This window comes from Schistocerca piceifrons, chromosome 9 (assembly GCF_021461385.2).
Source record: "Schistocerca piceifrons isolate TAMUIC-IGC-003096 chromosome 9, iqSchPice1.1, whole genome shotgun sequence".
Taxonomy (NCBI): Eukaryota; Metazoa; Arthropoda; class Insecta; order Orthoptera; family Acrididae; genus Schistocerca; species Schistocerca piceifrons.
The window spans coordinates 102,065,759-102,078,547 of record NC_060146.1 but is presented as its reverse complement, the minus strand read 5'-3'; the positions used below and the strand labels follow the sequence as shown (position 1 = coordinate 102,078,547).

At 44.3% G+C, this 12,789-nt stretch overlaps 2 protein-coding genes across 6 annotated transcripts in view; both read right to left on the bottom strand.

Moving 5' to 3' along the window:
- The window catches only part of LOC124717362 (spectrin beta chain), a 496,390-nt gene that overhangs the window by 245,517 nt on the left and 238,084 nt on the right, over positions 1–12,789 (bottom strand). The window lies entirely within an intron of this gene.
- Positions 4,668–12,789, bottom strand: part of LOC124716734 (cytochrome b5-like) — a 46,071-nt gene continuing 37,949 nt past the window's right edge. The window contains exon 2 of the mRNA XM_047243278.1: positions 4,668–4,829. Coding sequence (XP_047099234.1) covers positions 4,668–4,829 — 162 coding nt within the window. The remainder of the gene's footprint in view (positions 4,830–12,789) is intronic.

The following is a 12,789-nucleotide window of genomic DNA, read 5'->3' as shown; positions in this document are numbered from 1 at the left end:
ACATATTCCATATCTCGACAAAGACATTTACGCTATTCCTAAAGAGAAATTGGTGTACAAAAAATCATGTATACTAAAATTTTCTGAAACTTTGAGCCTTAAAATTATTTAGAAGAGCAGTATAGGATGGACTTAAATTTTGTCTTTACAGGAAAGTAATACATTCTTTCAACGTTTTTATGCCGTAATCTCTTTTGTGTTTATAGTTAATGGTTTTTGTACGTTAAAACTATTGGTATTGGTTTTTCTTATATCTCTCTTTTTAAACCAGGTTTCTAAAAATACCTTAATCCGGCATCGACAGGTCCCCGAGTATGACGCATTACTAACGTCCTACTGTAGCTCAGGCTAAGAAGTAGTCAAATATAGAGCTTAATTTGAGAGAGAGAGAGAGAGAGAGAGAGAGAGAGAGAGAGAGAGAGATTTCACAGAATGCGCGTCTGATGCACAGCAACATAAAAATGATGTTCTATACAGACCCTGCGAGGAGAGGAATATATGGAAGTCAATAGCTCGAAGAAGGTAAAGGCTAATAGGGTATTTCCTAACGCATCAGGAAGTGACACTTGCTACTAGAGGGATCTGTAGAGGGAAGATACTGTAGGGGAAAGACAATTTAGAATATATACGACAAACAATTGAGCTTGAGTGAAACCCTACTCTGAGAGAAGAAATTAGCACAGGAGAAGTCGTAACTTGTCCCATCAAACCAATCAGAAGACTGGCGGGTAAAAAGAAAATCAAAGCGTTCTAACATCTCGTTCCCGCCATCCGTACTGCAGAGATTAACAGATTTATCAGAATAGTTCAGTCTACCTCTGATACTGCGTCCTCAATGACCTCGCCTTTGATCCAAAGATTCCCATAAAACTGCTGAGCGGGATGTTGCCTCAGACACCCAACATAATGACTGTACAACTAGCAGCTATGCTCCCCTGAAAGACCGCATGTCCCAATACATCAAAGTCGCCTATTTGCGTCTGCTCTGCTTGTGATTTCATATACACTGATGGAAAGTATCCGGACACTCATTAATGGACATAAATATAGGTTGTGTTCACCGTTCGCCTTTGTGGCGGCTTTTAACTCTGCCGTGGACACTTTCAACAACGTGTCAATGTCTGTACAGGAATGGCAGTCCATTCTTCATCAACAGCCGAAACCGCAGAAATGGTAGTCGTGTTGGATGCTGGGGCTCCATTTCAGGAACGTTTTTGTTGTTGTTGTGGTCTTCGGTCCTGAGACTGATTTGATGCAGCTCTCCATGCTACCCTATCCTGTGCAAGCTTCTTCATCTCCCAGTACTTACTGCAATCCACATCCTTCTGAATCTGCTTAGTGTATTCATCTCTTAGTCTCCCTCTACGATTTTTACCCTCCACGCTCCCATCCAATGCTAAATTTGTGATCCCCTGATGCCTCAAAACATGTCCTACTAACCGGTCCCTTCTTTTTGTCAAGTTGTGCCACATACTCCTCTTCTCCCCAATTCTATTCATACTTCATCATTAGTTATGTGATCTACCCATCTAATCTTCAGCATTCTTCTGTAGCACCACATTTCGAAAGCTTCTATTCTCTTCTTGTCCAAACTATTTATCGTCCATGTTTCACTTCCATACATGGCTACACTCCATACAAATACTTCCACAAACGACTTCCTGACAAATCAATACCTGATGTTAACAAATTTCTCTTCTTCAGAAACGCTTTCCTTGCCATTGCCAGTCTACATTTTATATCCTCCCTACTTCGACCATCAGTTATTTTGCTCCCCAAATAGCAAAACTCCTTTACTACTTTAAGTGTCTCATTTCCTAATCTAATTTCCTCAACATCACCTGACTTAATTCGACTACATTCCATTATTCTCGTTTTGCCTTTGTTGATGTTCACCTTACATCCTCCTTTCAAGACACTGTCCATTCCGTTCAACTGCTCTTCCAAGTCCTTTGCTGTCTCTGACAGAATTACAATGTCATCGGCGAACCGCAAAGTTTTTATTTCTTCTCCATGGATTTTAATACCTACTCCGAATTTTTGTTTTGCTTCCTTTACTGCTTGCTCAATATACATGTTGAACAACATTGGGGAGAGGCTACAACCCTGTCTCACTCCCTTCCCAACCACTGCTTCCCTTTCATGCCCCCGACTCATAACTGCCACCTGGTTTCTGTACAAATTGTAAATAGCCTTTCGCTCCCTGTATTTTACCCCTGCCACCTTCAGAATTTGAAAGAGTATTCCAGTCAACATTGTCAAAAGCTTTCTCTAAGTCTACAAATGCTAGAAACGTAGGTTTGCCTTTCCTTAATCTTCCTTCTAAGATAAGCCGTAAGGTCAGTATTGCCTCACGTGTTCCAATATTTCTACGGAATCCAAACTGAACTTCCCCGAGGTCGGCTTCTACTAGTTTTTCCATTCGTCTGTAAGGAATTCGCGTTAGTATTTTGCAGCTGTGACTTATTAAACTGATAGTTCGGTAATTTTGACATCTGTCAACACCTGCTTTCTTTGGGATTGGAATTATTATATTCTTCTTGAAGTCTGGGGATATTTCGCCTGTCTCACACATCTTGCTCACCAGATGGTGAGAGTTATGTCAGGACTGTCTCTCCCAAGGCCATCAGTAGTTCTAATGGAATGTTGTCTACTCCCGGGGCCTTATTTCGACTCAGGTCTTTCAGTACTCTGTCAAACTCTTGTCGCAGATACTGCTTTATGACACAGTCATCGAATCTGAAATGCTTCTCTATTGTACGCAGTACACGATGCTATGAAATGTGTTCATATCCTTCCGCATTTAGCGCTCTTTTTAAGCGCTACAGGGGCATCGTACCCTAACCATGATAAACAGCGCATACTGTAACAACAGCTCCTCAATACTTCATTGTTGGTACTACACATGGTAGCGTGTACTGTACTTTGGATATATCTGCCTAGCGACATGTATCGCCTGAACGCTTTCCAGTTTCTTCTACCTCAACTCGTTGCTAACTTCTTCCAGTTTTAATGCCCATCGCCATTCCAAGCCTCCTCCCTCCCTCCCTTTACACTTATCTTCCCTTCGCTCGATCGTCGTCGATAGGGTGTTTCTTCGCCGAGTACGTCCAAGCCAAGATGTTTCTCTCGTTCTAAAGGTTTTCAACTAGTTTTCATTCCATTCTTACCCTCAGAAGTACTTCCTCATTCCAGTCTGTCACTCCATTTCTTTTTATGAATTATTTTGCCCATAAACACACTGAAAACTATCCAAAGGTTTACCTTCTGTTTTTGACTGTTCAATATTCATTGTCACGTAACACTCACAACACTCCGGACAAAGAACTTCGCGAATCTGCTGCACCTTTTCAAACGCCATTTTACCGACAGATATTTTACATCGCATTTCCTCCACACAGCAACCATTTTCTGTCGGTACCTAAGAGATTTTGTTTGTTCGAGAGTCTCTCCTTTCCTGTGTTAATTGTTTATGAGTATTTTGTTTCGCAGGTTTTATACTACAAATAGCATAATGAATTGTGGCTCTGAGCACTACGGGACTTAACAGCTGTGGTCATCAGTCCCCTAGAACTTAGAACTACTTAAACCTAACTAACCTAAGGACATCACACACATCCATGCCCGAGGCAGGATTCGAACCTGCGACCGTAGCAGTCGCGCGGTTCCGGACTGCGCGCCTAGAACCGCGAGACCACCGCGTAATGAATTGTGCTACTTAATGCCTTGCAGAGACAAATGACATGCCTACACCTCTCTGTTCCATTTTTACAGAAACGAACGGCACTTCCAATGTCACGGACAACCGCGCGCGACACTGGTAGAAAGATATCTTCTCTCAATAACGTGTGGATCGGTAGGTAACAGGGCATATGACAGCCCCAGGGATTCAACCCATGTCAGTCCTAGAATTTTTTTGTATCACTTGCGCCCTTTGCGCAGCAAGATAATTTGCGACAGATCAAGCAGAGATGATATAAAATACAGACTGGTAATAGGAAGTATATCGAATAGAAATTTAAACTATTAACAGTTCAGAGAAGAAAAGAATATAAGCTTTTGAAATGTGATATTACACAAAACGCTTAAGATTAGATGGGTATTCCGAACTATTAATGAAGAAATACTGACTCGAATTGAGAACAGAAATTAATAGCTCCACCTGAAAAACTGTGTCGGTTGATAGGGTGCTCTCTGAGGAATAAAGGAAAAGTCAGTTTGGTAATGGAGGGAAGTGTGAGGTGTAACTTCGTAGGGGAAGAGCTAAGTTGGATTGCAGCAAGCAGGTTCAAGTGGACACGCGTCACAGTAGTAATGAACAGATGACGAGGCATGCACAAGGTAAACTAGCTTTACGAATGCATCAAACCTCTTCGGACTAAAGAGACGAAAACAGCATTGCATTTTTCACATCTGATGAAATTTACATGCCAAGAAATGACACGTTGCTTTGTGCTGCAGATCCTCTCTCGAACTGCAGATCGCCCTGTAACTGGCTGGGAAAGTTAGTTTGAAACTCAAATGTAGGAGGAAGGCAAGGGGCAGCCCGTGTGCGACAGGAACACGCCCAGTACAACACTGCAGTGTTACCAACAACCTTGGGGAAGGAGGGCGCTGTACTAATTTATCAATCAGGTTGGGGAAATCTCAGATATCTGGGCACTTCCCTAGGCGCGCAGCACAGTACATGTTCCCGCAGGGTTGGGGGCGCACGCTAACTCGGGAAATGGCACGCCACGGACACGCGACTTCCTCATTGCCGCCACGAGCACGCCTAGCCCGGACACCGGCGGCTCTCGGCTCAGCTGGTGGCTGCCAGCAAACGCTCTCTACACAAAGAGTGCTAAGAAAGTTTTGCAACACAACGCAACAATAAGTCGCGGGAGGCTGATTGTGGCTGTGTTCTGACAAGGGAACCTCACCATCGCAGCTCCCTCAGATTTAGTTATAAGTTGCCACAGTGGATAGGCTTTGAAAAACTGAACACAGATCGAGAAAACAGGAAGAAGTTGCGTGGAACTATAAAAAAATAAGCAAAATATACAAACTGAGTAGTCCATGTGCAAGATAGGCAACATCAAGGATAGTGTCAGCTCAGGAGCGCCGTGGTCCCGTGGTTAGCGTGAGCAGCTGTGGAATGAGAGGTGCCTAACATTGAATAAGAAAGGCGAATTAAGAGAACTAGAAAAAGAGAGAGAAAAAGAGAGAGAGAAAAAGAGAGAGAGAAAAAGAGAGAGAGAAAAAGAGAGAGAAAAAGAGAGAGAGAAAAAGAGAGAGAGAAGAATACTAAGAAAAACTCTTAGGTTCTGAGAAAAATAAGGAAAATATGTGGATTAAAAGGAGAAAGATCACAGATACAATGAGGAAGAGGCGACTAAAATTTTATGGACATTTAAAGAGAATGGAAGAAACGCAGATTACAAAGAAAATTATTAGTTACGTTAGTAAGCTGAAAAAAACTGTAGGATGGATAGAAGCAGTAAAGAAAGACGCAAAAAAATAGGTGTTACAGAAGAAATAATACGTGACAGGAATCACTTCAGGCTACTGATAGAAAACGCAAACTATGAAGATGAGCCAAAACCTCGGCCCAAGAGAGTGTGGACAGATGAGCAGAGACGAGCAGTTGGCGAGAAAATGAAATAGTACTGGGAAGAACGGAAGAAAAGGAAACACCATAAGTCTTAAGTTGTATGCGGTCCATAGCTGGCCAAATTCATAAAACAAACAAAAAAATGAGGTAGTTTTCAGTGGTACTACCCTCACAGCGAGACAAGGAAAGAAAGATGATGCTTCAACCTACCGTTGACGATTATGTCACTGGAGGCGGGGCACGAACTCAGATCGATGAGTGAATACGAAATCAGTCGTGCCATTCTCAAAGGAACAATCCCAGCATTCGCCGCAAGTGGTTTAGGAATATCACGGGAAACCTAAATCTGTGCGGTCGAGCACCGGTTTGAACCACCGCCTTGCCGAATAATACTCTAGCGTACAACCACTGCACCAGCTCGCCCCGTCAAGTCTCACATCGAGCATTGCCCCGATGTAGATCCTCGAGTTGCCCACCCGTACTTTGAAACAGTCTTTGCGACTGTGTTGTTCTTTTCCAATTTTATTTCTTTCAAAGGGGCTCACATTTGCAGGCTTAACCTTCAAATTACATTACACATTACACTGCTAGGCGGTGCTGAAAATAACAAATACCAATACACGACCAGAAGATCAATTATTATTTCCTAACATGATATAGGAACAGAAAAGCATTGATAATCACCGACAAAGGTTTGTTTCATCAGCAAACCAACGAAGGAATGAGTGGATAAGACGGAGCCACAAGGTTAGTCAGCAGCACGGCCAGCGACGGAACGCGCCTCGTTGGGACGTGTGGGACCTGGGAAGCGCTCTGCCCCTAGCCGCCGCCTCATTAACAGCAGCTGCGGCAGCGACACCTTTTGTCTCTGGCCCCAATTTGCGTGGCGGCGCGGCCGCCGGATGCCGGCAAACCAAGTCGCGCCACCTCATTAATGCTGCCGGCTACGTCATTACGGCTGCCCGAGGCGCGAAAAAGGAACCACGCCGCGCGGCTGGAGGACACACCCCCCCCCCCCACCTGCCGTACCTTGTCGTTCCATAGCGCAAATCAAGCGACGAGTCTTCACATTATGCGGTAGAATACGACAAAACATATAAGAGACGAGGAGGAGGAGGGTATGAAGCATACACAGTATGTGACCTCTATGAGAACGAGAAGATTAAGAAAGTACCAAGATTCAGAAAGTACCAAGATTCAGAAAGTACCAAGATTCAGAAAGTACCAAGATTCAGAAAGTACCACGATTCAGAAAGTACCACGATTCAGAAAGTACCACGATTCAGAAAGTACCAAGATTCAGAAAGTACCAAGATTCAGAAAGTACCAAGATTCAGAAAGTACCAAGATTCAGAAAGTACCAAGATTCAGAAAGTACCAAGATTCAGAAAGTACCAAGATTCAGAAAGTACCAAGATTCAGAAAGTACCAAGATTCAGAAAGTACCAAGATTCAGAAAGTACCAAGATTCAGAAAGTACCAAGATTCAGAAAGTACCAAGATTCAGAAAGTACCAAGATTCAGAAAGTACCAAGATTCAGAAAGTACCAAGATTCAGAAAGTACCAAGATTCAGAAAGTACCAAGATTCAGAAAGTACCAAGATTCAGAAAGTACCAAGATTCAGAAAGTACCAAGATTATTCTTAGCCCTCCTTTCGTCTTTGTAAAGTCAATAGCAAAAGGGGAAAATACAAAGGCGGGAAGTACCAGGCCTACACGCTAGGCCACAGTGTACCGAGACCGCGGGGCGACGGTACCGAGACCGCGAGGCGACGGTTATTTTGAAAATATAAACATTGTAGTCCTATGAACGTAAGTTAAAATGAACTTCAAGTATCTGTCTCCATTCAGGTGATGAAATTGGATGCATCTTTTTCAAACACGCTACATACACAGAAAAGATGACAATTCCGTTTGAATACAAGAACTCTGTCGTTTTCCGAACCATCAATTTTGCACTGCAGACACAGAGTTTCACTACTTTCGCCTGCCTCTTGCTTGCAAGATTACTTGATATTCGCTGGAGTACCGGAGCCCGGAGCTTCAGGCCAAAGCTGACTTTCTGCTCTTATGCTCCACGTGGTGCAGGAGAGAGTTTGCTACGACGCGACAGCTGGGGGCTTAACAGCTGGTCGCTGCTATTTCCGCGACTGCGGCAGGTGGCCACGTTGTAAATCAGCCCGTCACTGGTCCCTGCTAGCCGCTGGTCGGACGCGATCACCACACGCGTTCCTGCCACGTACAATGTTGTCACAAGTATCCGTTTGTTAAGTGTACGATTTAGAGACATAAGTACACAGAGCCAAAGGTAAAGCATACTTTTACTGACCTGACTACAGTTGCAAGAATCGAAGGGCATGGAGGGGGAGAAATATCTAAGAAGGGTGTGAGACAGGGTCGTAGCATACCCCCAACATCATAAATCTGTAGAATGTGTAAGCTGTGAAGAACAGCAAGAAGGAATATAGTATGGGAATTTAAATTCAGGGAGTAGAAATTAAAAAAGTTAACTCACCCTGCCAAAGTAGAAGAGAGATAAAGTGCAGACTGGCAATATCAATGTGTAAAACAAGAGTAATGGAATGAAGCAGTCATGTAAGGCAATATCGACGGAATTAGAAACCGAGACACAGTGGTGGTAGAGTTTTGCTATTTGTGAAGCAAAATAACTGACTATGGCCGAAGTAAAGGGAATATGAAACGCAAAATGGCGTTTCCGGAAAAACAGAAATATTTTTTATCATTTATTAAAAATTTAAGTATTAAGAAGTATCTTCTGAAAGTATTTATCTTGAGTGTAGCCGTGTAAACAATTCGGACAAGAAAAAAAAAATGCTTTTGAAATGTGCTCTAGAAAAATGTTGAAGATTAGATGGGTAGATCGTGTAACTAATACGGTCGTGCTCACGTTAATTGGGCAGAAAAGGAATTTATTGTGCAATCTGATTAAAAGGAGGGATCTACTGATAGGACACATCCTAAGGCATCAATCATCTCTTTGGCAATATAAACAATTGTTGAGGGGGGAGGGGCGGTTTGAAATTATAAAGGGAGACCACAGCTCGAGTACAATAATCAGGTCCAAATGCATGTAGGCTGAGGTAGCTTGCACATGAGAGACTAGCGTGAAGAGCTGCGTCGAAACCAGTCTTTGGACTGAAGGCAACAACAATGGCAACAGTTTCCAGAATGAGATTTTCACTCTGCAGCGGAATGTGCGCTGATATGAAACTTCCTGGCAGATTAAAACTGTGTGCCCGACCGAGACTCGAACTCGGGACCTTTGCCTTTCGCGGGCAAGTGCTCTACCATCTGAGCTACCGAAGCATGACTTTCTTTCAGGAGTGCTAGTTCTGCAAGGTTCGCAGGAGAGCTTCTGTAAAGTTTGGAAGGTAGGAGACGAGATACTGGCAGAAGTAAAGCTGTGAGTACCGGGCGTGAGTCGTGCTTCGGTAGCTCAGATGGTAGAGCACTTGCCCGCGAAAGGCTAAGGTCCCGAGTTCGAGTCTCGGTCGGGCGCACAGTTTTAATCTGCCAGGAAGTTTCAATGGCAACAGTCTTTACGAGGGTTGTTGAGTAAGTAAAGCAACACTTGTTTATGAAACCAGGTTGGTTTTATTCGCGATTGCAAATACAACATATTATTGCACAGTCTTCAGACTACAAAAACCCTGTTCTTCAACATTATCTCCTTTCAAGGATACGGTCTTTCGCCACACTACAGAGAGGTCTTGTGTGCCCTCATGGTACCACATTTCTGGTCGACGTAGAAGCCAACGTCTTACTGCATCAATTATGTCATCATCCACGTACTGCTTCCCGCGGAGTGCACCGTTCATTGAGCCAAACAGATGGTGGCCTGAAGTTGCGCGATTCTGGCTGTAGGGCGCGCACCCCCCCCCCCCCCCCCCCTCTCCTACCTTTGAGTACTGCTACTTGTGGGCGAGTATGCCGGTACTACCAACAGACACGTCCAGTTGAGCAACGAGGTGCTTGTTCGCGATTCACCGATCACCTCTAATGAAAGCGTCCGCACGTACCACCATTGCACGCGGGAGATGGCATAGGTTTGCGCGACCTTCTTGCGACGATGGCAGACGTCTCGTGCAAACATTCACCGTACTTTTTTGTTCACTGCCAGGTCTCTGCAGACAGTTTACAAGCGCCTTTGAATATCTCCGATGCTTTGGTTTTCCGCCAAAAGAAACGCTATTGACAGCTGTCTGCTTGGAGCGCACGTCAGTTGCTGAGGCCATTTTTAAGGCTACGCATCGCGCCGCCACCCACTGGAATTTCATGTAGCTATAGGGGGCTGAAGGGCAATATTCCATGATGTTCCACAACAAATATGCTAGTTTTTCAATCTAAAGCGGCCGAGAGAAAATGGGTCACATTACTTATTGAACGCCCCTGGCGTTATCTGTTGGTTCGGTTTGCAATTTCTGAGTGGCGATGTAGCGCATACTTCATAAATTATGCCAAATGAAAGTCAGTTTCATACTTATATCTCAGATAAGTTGTAATTTCTCTATATTTTAATCGTAAAATTAATGGTTCAAATGGCTCTGAGCACTATGCGACTTAACTTCTGAGGTCATCAGTCGCCTAGAACTTAGAACTAATTAAACCTATCTAACCTAAAGACATCACACACATCCATCACAGGATTCGAACCTGCGACCGTAGCGGTCACTCGGTTCCAGACTGTAGGGCCTAGAACCGCACGGCCACTCCGGCAGGCTAAAATCAATAAACTAATTCATTCGTTTCGTAAAGCGAAAACATTTCCTATAATTTTTCTGAAGTACACTGAGTATTCTGTAGATAGTGTTTTAGATGTTTTGGCTGCTACGAATCACATCTGCTTTAGCGCCACCTGTGGCACACGCGTGATTTATAAAGGATCCAGTTTCGTTTTAGAATCCTTAGCGAGAGGATGAGCTATGCGAGGGCTCATGGCGACCATATATAACGTATAGATGACGAAAATTTATAAATAACACACCGTATCATGAAAAATCTGTATTAAAATTTACAGACATTCTGCTTCCCACTAATCGAATTTTTAAGAAGTGTTCACTATGAACCTGGATCTGCGTGAGAGAACAGGACACTAGAGTAGCACTTCTCAAGTGGCGCCCCCGCGGTGCCTAGACTAGAGAAAACGTCTTGCTCTTCTCTGCACCTAATCTACCTCATCTATCAGTCCCATCTAGAAATAATCTCGTGGTGACCAGCAACTCTCAGGAACAGCTGAAACAAGTATTCTCTGAGCCACTTCATTACCATTCCTCCAATGAAGATCAACCTAGCATATGCATTTTCTGTAGCTACTGTTACGTTTTCGCCTCTCATTTCAAACCACTACGGACGCGTACCCCTTTATATTCTACCGTTGTGGCTGCCGCACATTGACTGCCAATGTTGTAGTATAACAGCACGATAAAACGAATATCGGACTAGACTAATCTGGATGTGCTCAATCGAATGGGGACGTAAAATCACCGTTTAAAAATAATTTTGTTTGTAATGGGGAACAAACGGGTATTTTTTGTTCACGCTGGGCGTTGTATAAAAGACGCAAGGAGCAGTAATAGTTTGCACTACTCCAGCTACACAATGCAGAGACGAAATTGCAAATTATCAGCCAAAACACCAGAGAAAACGCGCTTTCGGACTCTTGGGGGACATACCTGGTACAAGCAGCAGCATTACCGAACAGACTCGGCGTCATGTAACGTCCTCTTCAGTCCATTTACATACAACTAGTTATTAACAGTCATTTTGTCATGCGTCGTCCATGACTGTACCTTAACGATTAGGAATATTTTTGCTAGCAATACACCATCTTATCTGCAAATATTTTATTCCTGGGCTTTAATCCAACCTTCCGACCTTAGAACTCCATTCTCAAGTGACTTTATGGCGTTAGATCTGCTGCAGTTTATCACCTTCATTTGGCTGCGAAATGTTCGCCTTGTGTCTCGGCGGAAAACTTCATTTCCGCTTACAATTTTTTTTTTTTTTTAAAAGCTACCTGTTAATTATTATACCTTATTCAAATGGCTCTGAGCAATATGCGACTTAACTCCTGAGGTCATCAGTCGCCTAGAACTTAGAACTAATTAAACTTAACTAACCTAAGGACATAACATACATCCATGCCCGAGGCAGGATTCGAACCTGCGACCGTAGCGGTCACGCGGTTCCAAACTGAAGCGCCTTTAACCGCACGGCCACACCGGCCGGCATACCTTACTCCTAACATACAAGTCATTTATACACATTGGAAATACTAACAGTATTTGGGGTACCCCATGACCTATGATTTCTCCCAGCTAAGAAATACACGAGATATACTTGCTAGGAAATTTTATGTTCATTAACAAACCTAGAACAATATCCACTGAGCACGCACTTCGCTCATTAGGCGAAGGGCAGAATAGTATCGAACTGTTCCCAGAAGTCTAACGCTGCATCTCCGTGGGTGCATGCCATCTATCTCGTGAACGAACAGGGTGGACCGAGTTTAAGACGATCACGGCTTACAAATGAGTGATTTTTTTTATTTTTGGGAAGAATTTTGGTATGCCAAAAGATCATAAACGGAAGACGTGACTTATACACTCCTGGAAATGGAAAAAAGAACACATTGACACCGGTGTGTCACACCCACCATACTTGCTCCGGACACTGCGTGAGGGCTGTACAAGCAATGATCACACGCACGGCACAGCGGACACACCAGGAACCGCGGTGTTGGCCGTCGAATGGCGCTAGCTGCGCAGCATTTGTGCACCGCCGCCGTCAGTGTCAGCCAGTTTGCCATGGCATACGGAGCTCCATCGCAGCCTTTAACACTGGTAGCATGCCGCGACAGCGTGGACGTGAACCGTATGTGCAGTTGACGGACTTTGAGCGAGGGCGTATAGTGGGCATGCGGGAGGCCGGGTGGACGTACCGCCGAATTGCTCAACACGTGGGGCGTGAGGTCTCCACAGTACATCGATGTTGTCGCCAGTGGTCGGCGGAAGGTGCACGTGCCCGTCGACCTGGGACCGGACCGCAGCGACGCACGGATGCACGCCAAGACCGTAGGATCCTACGCAGTGCCGTAGGGGACCGCACCGCCACTTCCCAGCAAATTAGGGACACTGTTGCTCCTGGGGTATCGGCGAGGACCATTCGCAACCGT